This window comes from Acipenser ruthenus, chromosome 16 (genome assembly GCF_902713425.1).
Source record: "Acipenser ruthenus chromosome 16, fAciRut3.2 maternal haplotype, whole genome shotgun sequence".
In the NCBI taxonomy this organism is placed as follows: Eukaryota; Metazoa; Chordata; class Actinopteri; order Acipenseriformes; family Acipenseridae; genus Acipenser; species Acipenser ruthenus.
In genome coordinates this window covers 2461457-2481571 of record NC_081204.1, presented here as the reverse complement: position 1 = coordinate 2481571, position 20115 = coordinate 2461457, and the positions used below count along the sequence as shown (strand labels likewise).

At 37.2% G+C, this 20115-nt stretch overlaps 1 protein-coding gene across 15 annotated transcripts in view; it reads right to left on the bottom strand.

The window, feature by feature from the left end:
- Positions 1–20115, bottom strand: part of LOC117963517 (ERC protein 2-like) — a 262184-nt gene that overhangs the window by 170412 nt on the left and 71657 nt on the right. For all 15 annotated transcript variants that reach the window (XM_058988385.1, XM_058988384.1, XM_058988392.1 and 12 more), the window contains one exon: positions 4433–4570. In XM_058988385.1, the coding sequence (XP_058844368.1) occupies positions 4433–4570 (138 nt within the window). The remainder of the gene's footprint in view (positions 1–4432; positions 4571–20115) is intronic.

The following is a 20115-nucleotide window of genomic DNA, read 5'->3' as shown; positions in this document are numbered from 1 at the left end:
TGGTATGCCAAGGAAGAACATTTCAAGAGGTGCTAACCAAATCCTATCCAGTGCTATCTTAATACTGAATTGAATTGCAAATTGAAATATTGAAAACTGAAAATGAGTTAAGAGCCTTTATACAGTACATTGAAGTTTAGTGCATGTACCCATGGGTTCACCAAATTTGGGTTCCAGATTAAAGAATTTGATTGCAGTATATTTACAGTACATAATGAAGCATTGTTATACCACCATGTTCATTTTAAACTCGCTTCTTCAGTTGCAAGGACATCGGTTATGCACTTCTCTGAACCCGTGCTTTCACTGTGCTAAAAGCAGAGAAATATTTTCAAGAGACGTACGACTAGTTTGAATGTCAACTCTACTGCCTGCATTAGTGCAGATGTCAAATGTGTGTGCTAAGTCGTCTTAATGCAACATGTTCCACTCAAGAAACTACAACGCTCTAAAAATGTCAATAACGTGTCGTTATTTTCAGCAGGTTTGTCTTGCTATTAACAGTGCAGCAGGCCCTTTTCACTAAAACAGGACTAAGATGGAGCTACACAAGTTTTTTTTTTTTTTTTTATCAGGTAGATTGTACTACTGAACTACTGTACATCTCTAAGACAGAAAGCATCTCAAATCCTAAACAAGGAACACACCTGTGCACGACCCTCTTTACTGGGAAAGCACACAGCTTTATGAGCTTTAAGCTGAGGGAACACAAAGCCACTTTGTGGCTTGGAACCTTAGTTTCAGACCACTGCATGGCACGCCAGGGGAGACTTGAGGTTTGATACAGCAAAGTTGCCTCTAACTAGGTCTCTCGGTCTCCTGGAACCAGGTTTCAAGCTATTATTCCTGAAAAGGTGGCTTCGTGTTTCCTCAGCTCCAGATTTCAGTTCTGAGTCAGCCAAAGGTTAAAAAATAAAGGACTTAGTTCAACATGTTATGGTCACAATGAGATATATAGGCCACAATGTAAACATAAAATGGAGCATCTTGGTGGATGAAGCTTCAGGACTCGCGAGGACATGGAAGGGTCCTTGCTGCAAGCATCTAGACAGCAGTAAGCGACTGGATAAGCAAACAAGTAAACAGATGGACGGGAAGTTCATGGAGAATGTACAATTGTTTTCTTTGCACGGCACCATGCAATGTGCACAGTGATTGCAAATCCAACCACTAGAAAAACTATTAGTAACCAAAGTCTTTTTTTTTTTTTTTTTTTTTGAGAAACTGAAGCTACTATATATGTTATTATGTGGTGTATCTTTCACTCAAGTGTTGAAATTCAGGGCCGTCTGCCATTACAATACGCATCTAATTAAAACTACATTTGTTTTTAGTCCTCTGTGATTTTCATTTAGCCCGAAATCCCTGCAAGACTGTAGGAAGGGCTCCAAATTCAGACTTAAAAATAATTCTTGGCGTTTGGTGCAGACCTTCGGTGCTAATTAAAAACAGCAGCTTGCACACCGTGAATGAGTACATTCACAGGTTTTGTGACAGAACGAGTAATTGCTATAGAATGTATTCCATAATGCAAAGTCGTTAAAAACCATGCAAACCACAAAAACACAGCATTTGGACAACTAAATTATCAAACATTATACAAGCTTTATGCAAACGCATTATTCCAGATGAAAATGCTTCATTTATACTGTATATGGTCCAGTTGAACCAAAATAACCCTTTTTGTTTTATACCACCACCACCCTAAACTTACAGGACTACAAATAGTTCAAACAGCAGAGATTACAAGGACACTTTGTTAAAGCGAGCACTGGTTTCTTGAGGTTTATAGTTTAAGGTACGCACTGCCTAAGAATTCAAACCAAATTTTTTTGTGTGTGTATTTTTACATTCTACATATTGTGAGACGCGCTGCTTCTCTCAGGTTCTTTTTCCAGTACTTTATTGACCCAGGCACACACAGGACTTGAGTTTTCAAAGCGCGGTTGCGCTATTCTTTAATTTTTAAACAAAATAAACAAACTGAAAATAAAACAAACTGACTAAACACTTTTTCTTTTTTTAACCTGACAAACCAACCTGGCAGCTACTCTGCTTGCCGGTAATACAAAGAACACCCGTTACACAAAACAACAACAACAACATTAAACAAAAGGTACTTTTGTTTCCGTTTATGGCTGTGCACACTCCCAACCAGGCTTTCCACTTTGCAGCCCAGAATGCATAAACTGAGGGGTTTGTATACCCTACAAAATCATGCAGTTGGCTGATTAGACCAACTGCCAAAATAATTAAACAATTCACACAATTACCCAACAAATAATCACAATTAAGGCTTTTTAGCCCGTTGCCTTCTGGGGAATGTAGTCCTGTGCTCCACAGGACTACACTCTCTTTGGTCCTTGTCTCACAATATACATGTGTATTTGATTGTACTTCTTCATAAAAGGAAAGGTTTTGAATATAATGAATTGAATTGGGTCAATAGGCCATGTCAGGGTTACCAACACATTTAGCATAGAGAGTTCATACAACCCAGCAAATATAAAGGGAGTTCCTCAAATAGTCTCTGAGAAGCAATACATTTCTGGTGAATCATAGAATACAGTTGTGTACTGAGTATAAAGCCACTATCTCAAAAGCATTAGGTGTAATCAAATGACCACAATACGGTAGCAACCTTAGGTTAAAATAACAGAGATGTACCAGATTTTGCCGAACACTGAGAATTATGAAGTCAGCATCTCAAATGGTTTATGAGATATTAGCAGTTGAAACAGCAGCAGCTGGGCCAGCCATGGCAGTGGCAGACTGACAAGTACACATAAGCTCTCCTCACAGAGCAGCATGACTATTTTTATATACTGCACATGTATTATTTTGAGAGTACATCATAATGAGATTAAATCAAATTCCAAAATATCGGTACCAGGGATTCTGAAGAAACTATAAACACAGTTTTGAAGAGACTTAAATTCAATTAATAATAAGCTTTTAGTGAACAAATGCAGTGTGGAATATGCAAACCATCTGTGTTCTCAGCACTGCAATAACAGAATGCCTTAAACTGTTTTCAGCTACTTATTCAGCTCTGATGGAAGCAATGATAACCGTGTCTCAGATTAAAAAAAAAAAAAACTGCACAGTAACGCTAGACTGATAATTATATTCTTATGAAGGCGCCTGCACAATATTAACTTATTGTAACTCATTTTTTTTAATGAATCGTGAATCAAGGGTGAATGTATATCCTCTTCATTCATTATCTAATTCCATTAGAGTATCATATTATACCTCCTGAAACTTTATTATAATAGGATATTGGCACCATTCACTTTACTTTGGCAAGGAACCATCGTAATAGGTCTTATTAAACTTACTGGTTATACATAACTATACAAAACTATTGACTAAGTAGCTTGCTTTCACCCATTGCTAATAAAGGCACCTGTTTAGATAGGCAGCCTTTTACTGTGGAGTTTCACATTTTTACCTAAAAGCACATTATTTTGCATGTATGCATATCTATGTTGCAAACATTAGTTATTTACATCATGCATTAATTGGATGTACAAATGTGTGTACAAAATGTCTATGCACCAAATGATTAAATGTCCTGATTATGGCCAACACTGCAGAAGTAGAGATCTCTATTCCCCATGAGGAGCAGTTGGAAACAGTAGCTTTATAGACACTATCAGCAACCACATATGAGAGATTGCAGAAGTCTCCTCCCTCCCAGTCCCCACACAGGCTCGAGCTGCAGTTCGTGACAGGTGTGATGTGGCTGCTTGTCATGCCTGACAGCCGCTAGACTTCTGCTGACAGTTGGGTTGACACTACAATCCTATAAGGACCCAAGCCAAGGCATATCAGGACACAAAGCATGAGCACAAGCTACCAGTGGACCAATGCTTTACAAGCGTACACGCACCTTCAGTCAACACTGGGGCCAAATCCAAACGGTTGAGGGCTAGCGGACAGTGTATGCCTATTTGCACTACAGTCCATTTTTTTTTTTAACAACCTTAATTATAGTGATCTAACATCATTTAAATTTCATGTTACACATTTCCACCTGAACTGACAACTACTGTATTGGGTTCATCGGTGAGGACACAAACCATGTTATTACTCCCTTAGAATAAGCACCTGTGTGTCTTGTTGTGTAGAAGATTGCTTTTTTCTTTCTACAATCAAAGCAATTGTGTGAAAAAAAAAAAAAAGGACAATTTTTCTACAGCAAAGGACAATCCGTGCATGGACATCGCCAGCAGGTTTTACTGTATCTTGAAACACTTGCTGTAACTCGAGGGGGGCCATTTGAAAAGCTTTGTTGGCCATGTTACTTTATAGTATGGCCGGTCCTACACTGGTGATGTATGCACACAACATGTTTGGATGCTTGTTCTCACACACGGCTGGCTGTTCTACTGCGCGTCCTACAGCTCCACATGAGAATGAAGCTCACCTTTTCAGAGAGGGCCTCCTCCAGCGTTGCTAAGGCGGTGTCTGTGTTGCTGGAGTCGGTCTGCAGAGACTTCACTCTGTCCTTCAGGTTTGTGAGCTGCTTATCTTTGTCCCGGAGCTGTTCTTGAAGATTTTCAATCTAGGAGAAAATCAAACAAACATTCCGAAATTAAGAACCGAGTAAGAAAGTTGACAAGCAAGCACTTAAGTGCATGGGTGAATATTTATCAGTGTACTTACACCAAAATATAAAACAAATAAAATACAAAACTGTTCAATGTTACATAAGTAGGAATGCACAACTTATGCAAACTTTTGAGTACGTAATATAACCGTCTAATGTTAATCCTTTATTTTTTTATTATAAGTTAAGTATTTTAAGCATAACCCCTTACTTGTTTTGTAGCATCTACAGTATTGTGTTTTTTTGTTTTTTTTTTGCAAATTGCATTTTGGTGTAAACACATTGGTACATGTTTAAAAAGAAAGAACACATTTACAATCCAGAACACAAATAAAAATATAACAAAATACAAAAAGCACAAAGCTCAGAAAGAAAACATTCCTGTGAGAAACACATCACCATTCCTGTCATGGGTATGTGGACAGATAATACAACATTCTCCCCAGCTATTTAAAAAGTATTCAAATAAGACATTTTTATCTTTGAAGAACGACGTTATGCTGGGCTTGATTCTAAAGGAAACAGCAGAAAATTGTCAGAAAGGCCAGCTGTAATGACTAAAATAATCCTGATAGCGTAATTGCAATGATTTACACTCCCACCGAGAGAGTGGTTTTGAAAGCGGTTTTATCAGCGTTGTTTTTGAATGATGTTACGCTTTCAGAACAGAGATCACAGAAACATGTTGGGAAAGTTAATGTTCTGAACAAAATGACGCACCATGAGAAAAACTGCTTGCAATCAATACGAAATACGAGGAACGTTTATGTTTTGATGCATGTCACTGAACCAACTTGATAGGCTTGAGGAAAAAGAGCACAGTGCAATGGCTACCTCCATGATGGTACTCAGTGTGATCCTGGTCTTGTCATTCAGCATTGCAGAAACACATTCCTTAGGGGAAAATGAAGAGCAGGTGTCCCACCCAGGTGTTCTGCATTGGTATAAATAGAAAACATTTGGGGAGCGGTATCATTTATGGGACCTGTTGCTAATTAAATCTTTTGCCATGTTTTGAAGACAGGGATACCTGGCGGTACAGTATATACTCAAAAAAAATATTTAAAATGCAAAAGAAATGCATAACTCTAGTATGTTAATGATTATAGTTCTGTATATGTGTTGACGTGGAAAGCTTCCTAACCTGACTGAAAAATATAAAGGAATGGTGCTTTTTACAGATTCCACAAAAACATTCGAGTGTCTGCATTTTAATGAAAATGTAATATATATATATATACGTTTTTGTGGTAGATAAACACATGCATTCTTCACCGTGCATAGTATTCAACATTTGGACCAAAAATATACTGACAAGAATTATTAACACGCAGCCTGTGAGTTTCGTGCAATTGTGCAGCTTGACCTCTCCTGTTCCACTCAATCATCTAGTGGTTCTGGGAAGTGAGCACCGGAGTGTGGAATTGTATCAAACCTGCAAACCTGATGGTGCAGCAGGGCTTCTCTCAGGATATACGTTCCTCAACTCACTGCAAGCTTACACAAGGGTGATCGGCATGTTCCCCATTCAGGACTAACGACTCAGCACGCTGCAGCTGTACTGACACTGCATTAGCTCCCAGCATTATTAATCTTAGCTCTGATGTTACAGTCAAGCACACTATTATTAGCACTGTACAAAAAAAAAAAAAAAAAGGAAAAGATCAAAAATGATCCTCAGACCACCAAAGAAGCTTAACCTTTCTGTTCCGAAATTAGCCGAACAGTAAACCTCAGACATTTCTTTTTTACTTAGTGCTTAGTGTCACCTTTGACAACATGGATCCTATTTCTTTTCTGTGTGTTAAATGGCTTGGCAGGACATGCTCTGACTTGAAGTGTGAAATCCGCAGATGGAGCTGTTATTTTTACTTGCATTATTTTGCATGTGAGCAGTAAAATAAACACAACTCAAATACAATTTCCTTCTAAAAATATATACATGTATTATACTTCTACCAGTTTGTATCGTCTCTGCTCACAACAAGTGCCCAATGCAGAACTGTCCTTGCCAGACTGGGATACAGCATTAGTAAGACAGGTCATGTACTAACTCTGGTATACTGGTAAGAGCAGTCTTCAGATCGCTTCTTTTGAATCTGACCTTAAAACAATAGTCTGCATGGCAACACAACAGTAATCCAAATCAGCTGTAGAAAATAACACTGATAAACTAATAACAAGAGGCAGTTCCTGTCTAGAAAATGCTCTGCTGTTTATGAATCTGTTTCTAGCACAGGTGGTCAGGGGTGATCAGGTGAGCAATGGATGAATACAGTGAGGTTAAGGTCTTGTTTGTTTGTTTGTTTTTTAAACTGAGAGTGTCCTGTTGACCTACACTCTGGAAAGCACTCACACACAAAAATCCTTAGCTAAATTACTGGGGGGGGGGGGGGGGGAATTGTGTGTGTGTGTATATATATATATATATATATATATATATTCCACAATAATTAAAATTGCTCATTTATGCATTAAGCTCTAGTATTTTTGTAAATAGTCCTGTTCTCAGCATTGTCATATGTAAAATAAAAAATATAAATGATTCCATTTGCTAAGGCACAGATCCGGTTTACTGCATAGCTGTCAGCTCTCGCCACCATGTGGTAGACTAAAGCTACTGCACATTGAAAGACAGTGACCCCATGTACTGTGGTTCCTGGTGAAAAAGCGTTTTAATACCGCCTTACTCCTTTGAATACCTCCTTACTCTTGTATAACACAATGAAATGTATAGACTTACACATCAAAACTCATAACATACTGAACAAAAATGAACTGGTGAGTTTTTTAGTTTGTTGAATGTTTTTGTCACTGTTTTTCATGTGTCCAATTTCATCATAACACAGTGCAGATATTGTTCCTCTTGACTCAGGGGTTGATAATTGAACGATTAAAGTTTTCTTTGTATATTTTAAGCATTGTAATCTTTGCCTCAAGCTTAAAACCGCACTTGGGTGAGATATGCCAGCTAATGTTTTACCTTCAAACTGCTGGTGATGTTTACTTAACAAGACACTACATGCTGCTTGCACAGGATTTTCCAAAGCTGTAATCCCACAAGGTACGCTTCCATCATCTTCCTGATAACATTTATGTGGAACAGAAAATGCCTACTAGCCCATATCTCTCCGAGTGCCTTTATTTCTGCACCATTGGCCCCATTTTTAAAAACTGTAATAGCTTGCTTTGTGAAAGATCATTACGCAGGTTCTTGAATTGTTTTCAGAGCAAAATGTTTAACCTTGTACTGCCAACAGTGTAAGTGTTAATCCTCTTTTTGCCAGCTGTTCTTAAGTAAGGATTACAGAACCTGCGGACAGACTTTTTAATGTTTCAGCAACTTTCTATGGACTAAAGTGCTTTTAGCACCTGTGATAACATTTATTATCAGCAATGGCACAATTTCACCTGGTGATTATTAAAAAATATATCTAATTCATAATCTTTATCACTATAGAAAATGGGTTCCTTACAAATATGGTTGCAGTGCGTCATGTTATTTCAGTATAGTCCCTGCTTCTACAACTATAGACAGTTACTATACCACTCAAGTCTGTAACATACCAATTAGATGTTAAGGCACAATTATGAAGACTAGCAAGCCTGTTTAGCATTAACATTGGTCTTGTTTTACTTTAACATAAAGGTTTATATAAGGGACAACCCTATATCTTTGCTTCCTGACGTTTAAAGTAAAAACATGATGACTAGAAATAAACAGCTCCTAAGATTTACTAGGAGTACTTTTTGGTTGAGATTTGGAAAAATGTGTATGCATGACAGATTTATATGTGTGTATGCATTAGATCATGTATTGCTGCAACCCAACACTGAGTATTTTTCTGCCAAAAATGGTCAATGTCCAAAGAGAGTCTAATTTAAATATCAACCTGGTCAATACCCATGTGATTCTCCCTTATAGCAGATGTTCCACAAGAAAAACATCAGGCATATGCGTGAAAGAAATCAGTCCCAGAATGCTAGGCACATCTGGGTGCCACAGACCCATTGTATCTCCAAACCCCATCACTCACATTTGACTTCAAAAGCTTCTGAAACACCCAATCCATGAGTTTATAACCAGCCTTTTGCTGTATCTACTGAGACCAAAAAATGTTTTAAATCTTACCATCCCCATATCACCAAAAAGCAATGCTCATGAAACCACTGTCTAGGTCTGCATAGAGTGACAATTAAATGCATTTGTAATTCAGTGGAAAATGTCTTCTGGGAATAATAGTTCATCAGGTACACGCTGAAAGGTGTTTCCAATCAGCAGAAATAAGGACAAAAACTACAACATGCTGGCTTTGTATTTAACTTTGTCAAGTTTTTACATGTGTCCTCTGAAGAAAATAACTCCTGGGCTCCTCCAATTAAAACCCGTGCTCAGATCATGTGATCTGCTGCTGCTAGTTCTGTGCTTAATAGCAGAGAGGAGTTTATCTTGCCTCCTCTGAGGAGCCAGTACTGCTGGTTAATATAGGAATGTTGAATCTAGGGTGTTGGTTAAAATGTAATTTTTTTTTGTATTTTAGACAGTATTTTTGTTTTATTGACCAGTATTATATATATATATATATATATATATATATATATATATATATATATATATATATATATATATATATATATATATATACACACACACACACACATTTTGCTTGTTTTTTCACTTTAAAATTTGGAGGAGGGACAGCCTCCCTTGCCTCCACTGGCCTGTATATAACACGCCTTGTGAATTAATTAAAATAAAAAAACACACCATGACATATTACATAGAATACGATAACCTGAGTATACCGCACACTTTGCATATAGCAAGCAGAGAGATTTTCCTTAAATTGTAGAAGAGCTTGCATTATACGTGATTCTCATCTGATGATAATAATAATAATAATAATAATAATAATAATAATAATAATAATAATAATAATAATAATAATAATAATAATAATAAATGTGGAAAATAAATAACATGTTTAATGATTCCTAATTATTTATCATAGCCTGTCAGCTTAAAATAGACATGATGTGAAACAAAATATACAATATACAACCTGGACTGTGTTTTAAAACAAAAACATCCTGCAGGATACTTCACAGACAATTCAGCTTTTATCCCTTTTGTATACTCTAAAGCAAATGTTTTGATGCCAAATATTAACAACCCATTGCAGAAACATGCCAACATTCCCTGGGAGCTTGAAATGACCAAGAGGAAAGCAGCAGAGCCGGCTATGTGGAGAGCAGAAAGGCAGGCGGTGTACTTTTTGAATAACTTTATGAAGCAGAACAATAAGTGTGCTGGCCTGCACTGCTTGAGATGTCATATTCCGTGGGATTAGATCCATTTTCATTTCTGAAGTAACATTACTTGGTCACTCTGGCAGCAGCTCATTTTTCATTCAATTTCCAATTTCTTGTGGCTTTGTTTTACACCCATTGTAAATATGTTTCTTTCTGCGCTGGTCCAAGGTTCTTAAGGAAATAGGAAAACTCCACGGCTCAGTTTACATTTTTAAGTCACTAAAACATTTTTGTTAAAATATTTATAGACATTTCAAGAACAAATTGTACAAGCCAAGAGATCTAGATATAGAAAATCAGTGTTGTATATAGAAGGTTCAGCATACATTCCTATATGATAGATTCTCTAACAACACTGTGTCATGACGATACTGTTACATACTGGACTGTAAGTGTTGTACACATGTTCATTACATTCTCCAGATTGTGTTCTTACACTGTGGTGCCACTAACATGGAAAATCATGTCTGCTTCCAAATTTTCAGAACTTTGCTTTAACAATGTGGTTCACAGTCCAGGATACTAAAATCCCAGTTTTCAGGATGTTCATTAAGTGCACCTTACCTAAAAAATGCATTGGGTTTTGTAGGAAGGTAAATACTCTTCAATGGCAAACCTTGCAGAGCACGTTTAATCCCATTTATTTTGCATATACAGTACATTAATGGCTAATTGTTGATATAACATGAATTAAAGCTTGATCTGACACCTTGCCGGGGACCACAGACTTGTTCAACGAGTTAAAGTCTAGAGTCTACAAGATTTATTGAGAAGCTTCACCACCTAGAATGGTCTGCAGAAGCAAAAGCCTAAGATGGGAAAAAAAGCAGTTCAGTCTCTAAATTACATGTTAGCCTGTGTCCAGTCTCCAGGATCAAGCTGGAGTCTGGCTTGTATCCTCTCAGCTGCAGACTTCTTTGGTTTCTGACTTTGACCATGCACTGATTTAGGACATCCCCTGGCTTGAGAAGCCCTCCTTCCCTTCCCAGGACCCCACTGTACACTAGTCTTTCAGGGCAAGTCGGGTCAGCCGGCAATGCTACTTGCGTGTTTTGCATCCAGAGTCAGACTGCCACATAACAGTTTTGGTTTAGGGGATGCAATTTGTATGTATAGGACTATGTGCCTGTCCTGTATAATAATACGCAACACAAATCGGTCATAAAACTATACCAGAAGTGCTCCATTTCATCTTTGACAACTTCTTGTTATTAGTCGCTTAAGTTTACAATATAAAATGCTTCAGAAAACGTTATCAAAAGATGGCAATGAACTAGGACTGGACATTTAGACACCTTCTTTTTCCTTGCACTGGATTTTGTCTACACTTACAAAATAAAAAATAAAAAAAACACAACGATAAATTCTCATCCCTACTTCCCTCAAGTCAAATGCTAAGCAGCCTTGTACTGTATTGGCCACACTATATTCTGGAATATAGAATGCGGACTAGTTGGATAACCGCTGCACCATTTTCTTTTATATATAGAGTATTTTACAACAGGAGTTCTGATTACAATGGTAATTATGGTACCATTTTCATCCGGTTAGGTAAAAATTGTAGATTTTGTTCTTCTTCTGCCAGAGCTTTGATCCTAGTATGAAGAAAAAAAAAAAAAAAAAAAAAAATTCAGCCCACCCAGCTAATATCTCCAGCTCTAATACTTCCGTCTTGAACTTGACTAATGTATGTAAATACCAAAGCCCTGCTGTAACCTGGTCACTTTGGGTTATCTGATTTGCCCAGTGCTTTGGAACAGCCCGCTATTGCAGCTTGTATCAGATTTGCAGCAATCAGATGGAAACCACTAAGATGAAAGAGTCCAAAGCCTATGATCTTCCAGGATTTGCTTCCAGTTTGACCTCAAAATGAACATCAGTTTAGGACTTCTGGCGCTCCACAACATTTGAAAACAACAAATAATTCGGTCAAAATTAAAATCCCGTTCTGCTTCAACAGAGGAGCTCCACTTGGTTCTTGTTAAAGTGGTGTTCTTGTTAAATTATATAATATAAAAGAATAATGACGAAAGGTGTCCTCTTCTGTGAAAACATCAGCAGTAGGATTTTGTTCTTTAAATTTGATCCATAGACATATCCCTTTTGAATGTTTGGTAGTTTTATTTTTTTCATAACACTTTTTCTTTGTTCTAAAGAATGCAGGTGGTTTAGAAAGCAGAATTTTTATGTTGTCAAAAAGAACATACTTTTTAAAAAAATGTAATCGGTCCGGTTATTGGATTATTGAGTTATTCCTTAATCTGTGGTTGTCAATTTTTGGGCACAACAGCCTCCAGTGTATCTCCATAAATATTTTCAATAGACTTAAACTTCACTTGGTTACACACAAAAGGAACTAAATGAAAAGCGTTTTTTCTTTTTTTTAAGCTTTGTGTCATCTATACTGGAACTAGTGACACATCAAAACCCACCTGAGGCTACAACTATCTGATCACCAAACACGTTTTGGCGAGGATTACATTTACATTCTTGTCTGATTGTAAGTATGGAGAAAGTCTTTGGACCATAACAAAAGAGCATAAGAAAAGATTGGAATTACACAAATAAATGTATCATGTTCTAGCAAAAAAAATAAAAAAAATCTTTACCGCCACATTGCTTTGATTGACATTTAAAGCTAACAGTTTACCTTATTCATTACTTATGGGTGACTGCCCTTTATGAATATAAATATTTCAAGCTTTTTCTTCATTTGATGGCAGTTACAGAGATGTTAATGCTCTGCATGGGTACTTACTGGCTTGCTGGATGCTTTTCTTTACTGTGCATGCATAGATTTGAAGGATTAACTTCACCATGTTCACTAGTTTTATACCAGTTCTGACTTTCACATTTTCATAGTCTTTTCTCTTTCTCTCTCACTTTCTCTTTTTAACTCTTTAAGGTACAAAAGCGACATATGTGTCGCTCAAAAACAATAAAGGATGCTCACTATTATTTTTGCAATGAGGTGCATGACACAGTGTTTAACATTTACTGACAGGTTAGATCTGGTCATCCAAATGGTCAGTTTCCTCCTTGTGATACTTGAGGCTCTCTCAAATGTATTTTAAGAAGAAACCGTTTGATCAACCTCTCAATTCCCTGTATCCCTTAAGGAGTTAAAGACAGATACTGTAACAAGTAGCAACTAAGAATATATATATTTTTTCTTGTCTGCAAAAAGAGAGAGGGAAAGAAAATCTACTTATTGTAGCATTTATACCTAAACTCAATTTATGTTGAGCAGGTGCTTTTGATTTACGTGTGTGTAAATTACCAGGAGCTTTCGTCTCATCTTAGGTGTGACAAAATGTATCTAACAAATGGTTAAGGGGGGAGAGGGGGAAGCATGTTTATTCCTTTCCATGATCAAAGTAGGAATTGTATTATCTGAAAACTAAAGAAAAATCCCAGAAATGCAACACCTAATAAACGTGAGCCATAAAATGAGCGAAATGCTTGCGGTTTGCTCATTTTTCCCTCCCTTCTTAAGAGGTGTAACATTATGCTCAGCAAGGAAAAGCCATTCCGGTCTCAGCTCTAATACTGCTACAAGATTTCAAGTAAGAGAGGATAGGAGAAAGAATGATAATCCCATGTGAAAGGGGCTTGGTGCTGCAGAAACACAACCACCAATATCAGGTTTAGTGGCGAGTCGCTGTGCATAACTGGCACAGTTAGAATCGTAGCGTATAATGCAGCTTTTATAGAAGAATTAAACAGAAGGAACAGCAAGGTGGTGATGACAAACAATTCAGATCAAAAAACACTGACAATGCTGTAATTCCAGTCAGGAGGTCAAACCCGCTCTAACCCAAAGAGGGAGATCTTTCTGATTAGAGGTATTCAATTAAATATATCGTCTGGAATCCATTTAAAATGCAACTGGGGGAGGGGGTTCGGGGGGGTGAACGAACAAACATTCACAGTCCCTGCAAAACAAAATCTATTACCTTAAAGTTCATGTCAGCTACTTTTGATGTGCATGAAAACTATTTTGGCAAAAGTAGACACATTTACATACCGCAGTATTTACCATATACCGTTTCTAATTGCTTCTTAAAAATAGCCTGCGTCTTAAATTCGAGTACAGTATAGTGATGCGTGTATTAAAATCTCCAACAAAGACGACCTGAGTACACAAAGAGCAACGTGACTGACTGCCGAGAAAAGAGGAATAAAGACGTCACTGCCCGAATACACAAGCAGCAACGTGACTGACTGCTGAGAAAAGACAAACCAAAACGTTACTGCCCGATTCTCGAATCATCCAGGACACACAGGCAGCCATTTGCAAAAAAGCGTCATGAGCTTCCTGAGGAATTCAAAAGAGAAGCTTTTACAATTTCAGCATTTCTAACAAACAGTAACAGCTTGGACAGATCGGAAATGCTGATCCGACCCCCGTACTTTTTCAACATGCCAAGCAATACCACAGTTCACAAATTGGGAGAAAAACAGGTGTGAGTAATCACGGCTGGAAATGAGAAGCAGCACATAATTGCAATGCTCTGTGTGATAGCAGATGGACGCAAACTGCCTCCATATGCGTAATTGAGGTTGTATCTTTGTAAATGCATATTTATTTGATGTTTTATTTTTTCCTCAAATTGAGGATGGTAAATTTGGGCTGTGTCTTAAATTCGAGGGCATCTTTAATTCGAAGGAATACGGTATATAATTCTTTCAAATGCAGCTAATTACAAATCATTCCTTTCCGTTTGTTTGTTTTAGCTTTTGTTACAGCTGTAAAGTTGGACATGGTCAATGGCTTTGTCTTCATCAAGCATGTGTACCTGCTGCAATTACATGAGCTGCAAATTGGCATCAAACTGTACCTCAGGTGCAGGATTAAATCTAATCCGGTTTAAATTATTCCAGCTAACGTTTACACTAGCAATTTAGGCGACCCTTAGACAGTCTAATGCTGCCATTAAAAAAGCCAGTATAAACGCACATTTAGACTATGAAGCGGATTGGCGTTTAAGTGGTTGTGTTGTCTGAGCATACGATTCGGGCTGAACGGAGGAACTAGGGCCCCACAGTTCCCTTAATCTGGCTTTAGGCAGCAGCAGTAGACCTTTAATTTCTTAAAGCGAAGAATGTGCTGTCATTTGTATGTGTTGATACTACTATAACTATTCCTCTGTGTCATATAGTGTTTTTACAGTTCTAATTTAGACTGCAACAGGCAAACAACATTGTGTGTTGCAATTAGTTCAGTAGCACTCAGTAGAGTTCTATTTGATTATATACAGAACTTTTAAATAAAGCATTTCAATATGATCACATTTATGAATGAAAACACCCTGCTACAATACATAGAACACAGGATGCATCAACGTGTCGAGACTGTAATAAATATAGCTGCTTCTCGAACATTTTAAAACTTCAGCCATGTGATGCAGAAAATAGAGGCTCAGTAGTTAAAATAATTATTACTGTAGCATGTGCTGGTCCAGTGATCAGCTTGGTAGAAAATGGGAAATGTTTTTTTCAATCCATGCTGCTACAGTAGAAATCCCATGGTAGCTTCCTGATGTTTCTTCCATACCACTGATCAGTGTTTGTCAGTGTTTGCTTACCAACCACTCAATACAAATCCACAGTAATAAAAGACTGACGGACATGAACAGCAAGCGCAACAACTATAATTTGGCAAGGAGGGCACTTAAAAAAATAAAAAAATAAATAATCTCAGCTAAAGCAACCACATGACAAGGATAATGAACTTTAATTGACCAGCAACTGAAGGAAAACTTGCCATCCAAGCAAAGAAACTCCTACATGTACACAACTATGCGATTGAAAATTGGGCAGGTGTTTCACTTCCAAATTCAGTTCTGTTTAACTGGCAACTATTCACTGCCAACAAACACGGGAAAACAAGCGTGAGAAAAAGTGCTTTACTGTTCAGTGTTCAGTGAAAAACCACAGGCTAAAACTGTGCACATTCATGTTTTAATAAATGTCTACAGAACATGATAAGAGTATACAAGACAGCAGTAAACAGCCTGGTAGGTAATGGAAATCCTCATATTCAGTTTATATCAGAGACTGCGTGCATGCATTTTATTTATGTATTTATTTATTAATAAACACAGAAAGAAATAACATTTACTCATTAAAAATATACATTTTACCCTTTGCCTTTGAACATGTTGTTTTCCTGCAGCATGATTTCACTTGTATACACTACAAACTAAACAAAAAGTTAAAAACAGCAAATGAAGTCTGCATCTTAATTTAATGCATGTCAGCATTAAATTAAGATGCAGAATGCTGTTGATGCTCAATAGAAACTGCATGGCCTCTCTGCAGGAGCTGCAATTTAATCATGGTTCCTACGAATGTACAACATGTAAGGATAGGATTGAGTTACGGCATCCAATTTCTTATGAACGCTTTACTAAATAAAAAATGAGCAGGTTATAATAAAGCATGCATCTCTTAAAGGGATGTTTTTATTTATTTTTACAAATGTTATAATGTCATACATATGTGAAATATTCAGTTAACACCTTGCCTGCAAGAACCATAGGTTTAACTTATAAATTCTTTAATCTTTCATGTCTTAATGATACTACTGTAGCGAGGTGATAACAACAGAATATACAATCTAAAACAAACAGGTACACTATTGTTGATGGCAACACTATAGATGATGTCAATAGGCTAATGCAGAATTAATACAAAATACATATTTTTTTATTATTATTCTATCAGCGATATTAAACTTTTCTGCGTCCATCTGAAAGTTTTTTCCCCCCAAAGCAGCTTACTGCATACTGTATTATTTTTTCTATAAATAATGGCCGCCATATGCCTCTAATAAGAAGCTGAGTTGCATATGTCTTAGTTTGGACCTCTCTAAATCTGACAAATTTACAACCCTGAGCACATGTTCCAATCATGGCCTGCTGACACCTGAACACTTATCATTCTAAACCATGACAGCCTGTCCAATCCACAGATTGAAACATAGCATTCCGCTCTGGAGTTTATATCTGAGGGCCGATTGTACTTTTCAAACAACCCTAACATTCAGCTTGCGCCAGACTACGCATGTCGGATAGTTCCTAGCTCGTTTCGGGCATTCAGACTAGTTTCCTGTTCCAAGCCAAAGCTATTTGAATGGATAAGATAAATACTGTCTGGCACAAGTGTAAAGGGGAGTCTGGGATTCTTTCATTAGAGACTCTGAACTGTTTCCAGTTAAAGATGAGTGCTAAAGACAAACGATGTGTATAGCGTACGTGTTTTCATACATGTTGTATTATAAAATGAAGCAGGGTTTATTAACATTTTGCAGGATGCTCCTTGTGACTAATAGACATTTACATATTTATAACACTGAAATTGTAACAAGTTCAGCTAATATTGTAAGAACACTTGCTGTCCAGAGAACATGAGAAAGCAAGCACACGAAGATAAATTACTAGGGTTCATTCAAGTGTATCTTTTAAGCCACACACTACTCGAGCATAATCTCCACACCTTTAAATGTGTTAACAGTCCAATGCGGGATCTCTTATCTTCCTCCCATTTGAAGCAGCTGTGTTTTAGGTTAAGACTTCACGTTTCTGACTTGGACGCCAGCATATGGGCTAAGCCCCGCTTCAGCCTGTGTTCATAAAACGCATTATTCATGCTAGAAAAGTCACCTGCTTCCTATATGCCTCTGGACAAACTTAAACCCTTTCCTTCCTATTATCTTCCCCCAAAAGGGTCTCCTGTACTGCGAGACACCAGGGGTTTCAAGGCCACTTGTTTCGATCAAAGGTGTTAAGAATTAAACTGGTACAAAGACGTGAATAAGCAACAGCTGCTATTTGAAGTCATGGTCATTTTCCCCAAACTTGAACATACTGTCCAGGTTTTAAGCATCAAGTCTACTTATTAACGAAATTGTGCATTTATAAAAGCAGCTATTTGGAGGAACTGGTACAACCCGCAACCGCTACACCTGGTAACTATGAAAGGTAAAGCAACATACAGACGGAGGTGCTTCTTATTCATCATAGGCATTAACAACAAGCTGGGTACAAAATGCGGCTTTGAACTTGTAGATTACAGTGATAATGATCCCCATAAAAGATAATGATCCCCATGATTAAAAGGTGAGTGATGTTGTTAAATTCACTACAGACGGCTTAAAGCATGTAGTGTTTTAGGCTACAAGAAGGATACAATTAAGACTCTGGCAGCCAGTCGCAGGCTTCACCATATAAATGATGTTCCCTTTGGCAATACTACCAATTATTTAAGATCCTACAATAGAAACCATTTTATTAAACACCAATACATATTTTGGAATGTTTGGTCATGGGTAACTGAAGTAACTGAAACCTATAACAGCATAATTACTGATGGTGTTCCCAATACAGTCTAACTTATAAAGAGGTTTGATTGCTCTTGGAAACCATGATTTAAACAAAGGCCTGATTAACATGGGAACCGCAACTCTCAGCAATTAAGTGCTCTACTAAATTTTCCCTCAAGTGCTTCAGGTCACGATTTTTATCAAATGACAACTAAAATACTTAACATTTTTAAGAATGATTAATGTAAAGAAATGTGGCTTCCTGAATCATAAGTTAGTGACTCATGCGCAGCCTTATTTTACATTCAAATGTACGGCATTAAACAGTATTACAGTATGCGCCTCATGGATGATTCTTTAAGACTATTTACTGCAAAACATCATCAGCACAATTTTTTTCATACGGTAAAAACAAACAAAAATAAAGTTACCAAATCAGAAACAACTGGGCTATTTCATTTAGCGGCATGTAAGTATTCTGAAGGGGTTTCTTTTTTGTTTTAGAATTGTGTTTTTTTTTGTTTTTTTTCTTTCTTCCTTTTGCCTATCAGACAAACAAAATGCTAATTACAATTTGGAGTAAATAGCTTTGAGAATGCTTGTGAACTCTGTATACAGGCTGGTACAGCTTGGGTTGTGCAGCCTTATCTAAAGTACTCATGCCTAGAGTAAGAGGTATTTTCCTGTATTTATAAAAGCATTCTGTTCTATTACCCTGTTCATTTGGCTCCATGAAAGACAACGCATCTGCAGTAAGGTTTAAGTCCCACTTTCACTGAAAATAAATAAAGAACATTTTTATCTACACAAATGACAGGTGTACTGTACAGTTGGTCTTACAACATCATTCATAAAAGTGTGAATCAATCAGTCCTTTAATCTCTGCTGACATGACGAAATCTGTGAAAAATGTATGTCTTGCTTAAACGTCTATGCCTCTCTGTGAACCTGACAGAAAAAGAGGCATAGCCCACTCAGGTATAATTACAGATTTTTCCTTTAAATTCAAAGACATCAAACAGATGTCACTTTAGTGCCATGCACTGCAATCATTCATTCTCCTGAAGTCTATTATTTCGAACAAGTGGAAGTCTTGACGGCTCTTTTTGGTTATTTTGTTCTCTTCCAAAACATAAAGATCACAGGCATGGAAGTTTCTCAGACACAAGACACATATTGCAAGAATTTCATGGGCACAGGGTTCGCAAGAACACCAGCATGTGTGAACGGTGGTTATTTTCCAGCGTCTGTCGATTGCGCTGTTGTCTGGAACACGGTTAAACGCATGGGGGCAAGTTGATTGAAAGCATCTGTTTCAAGCAGGATGAAGGATTCACCTCCTCTCAAGGCATCACTTTTATGAAATTCCCCGTGACAACAAAAGAATAAAAGAATGCTTAAATCCAACATACGGTTTAGAAGGATAAGATTACTAGAAGAATAAAACAAATCTTAGGATACGGAGGGGGGGGGGGGGCAAAAAATAAAGTTCCAGCTCAATCCCCCCTTTCCACAGGCATTTTATGGCCTCATGCTTCTGTGGGTTACCTTTCCAGATTAGGCAAAATGTCATAATGTTGAGATTTATTAGGCTCTGAAGCTCTTTTGAACCCAACAATTTCAATGTTTGGTTTTCCAAAAGGGAGTGGTATGACAAAGTACAGAAAATGAGATCTTGACAAAATCGCCCCTTTAAATAGGAAGTCATTTGGTTTCTGGTGAGCCCAAAATCCTAGCAACCACAGTGCGCATAGAAAAACAAACGTTGATAATGTTTTCTTAATAAAACATGTTCATAAATACATATACCAAAAGCAAATAGAATGCATTCATTTTTTTTTTTTAATTAATAAAGAAAACA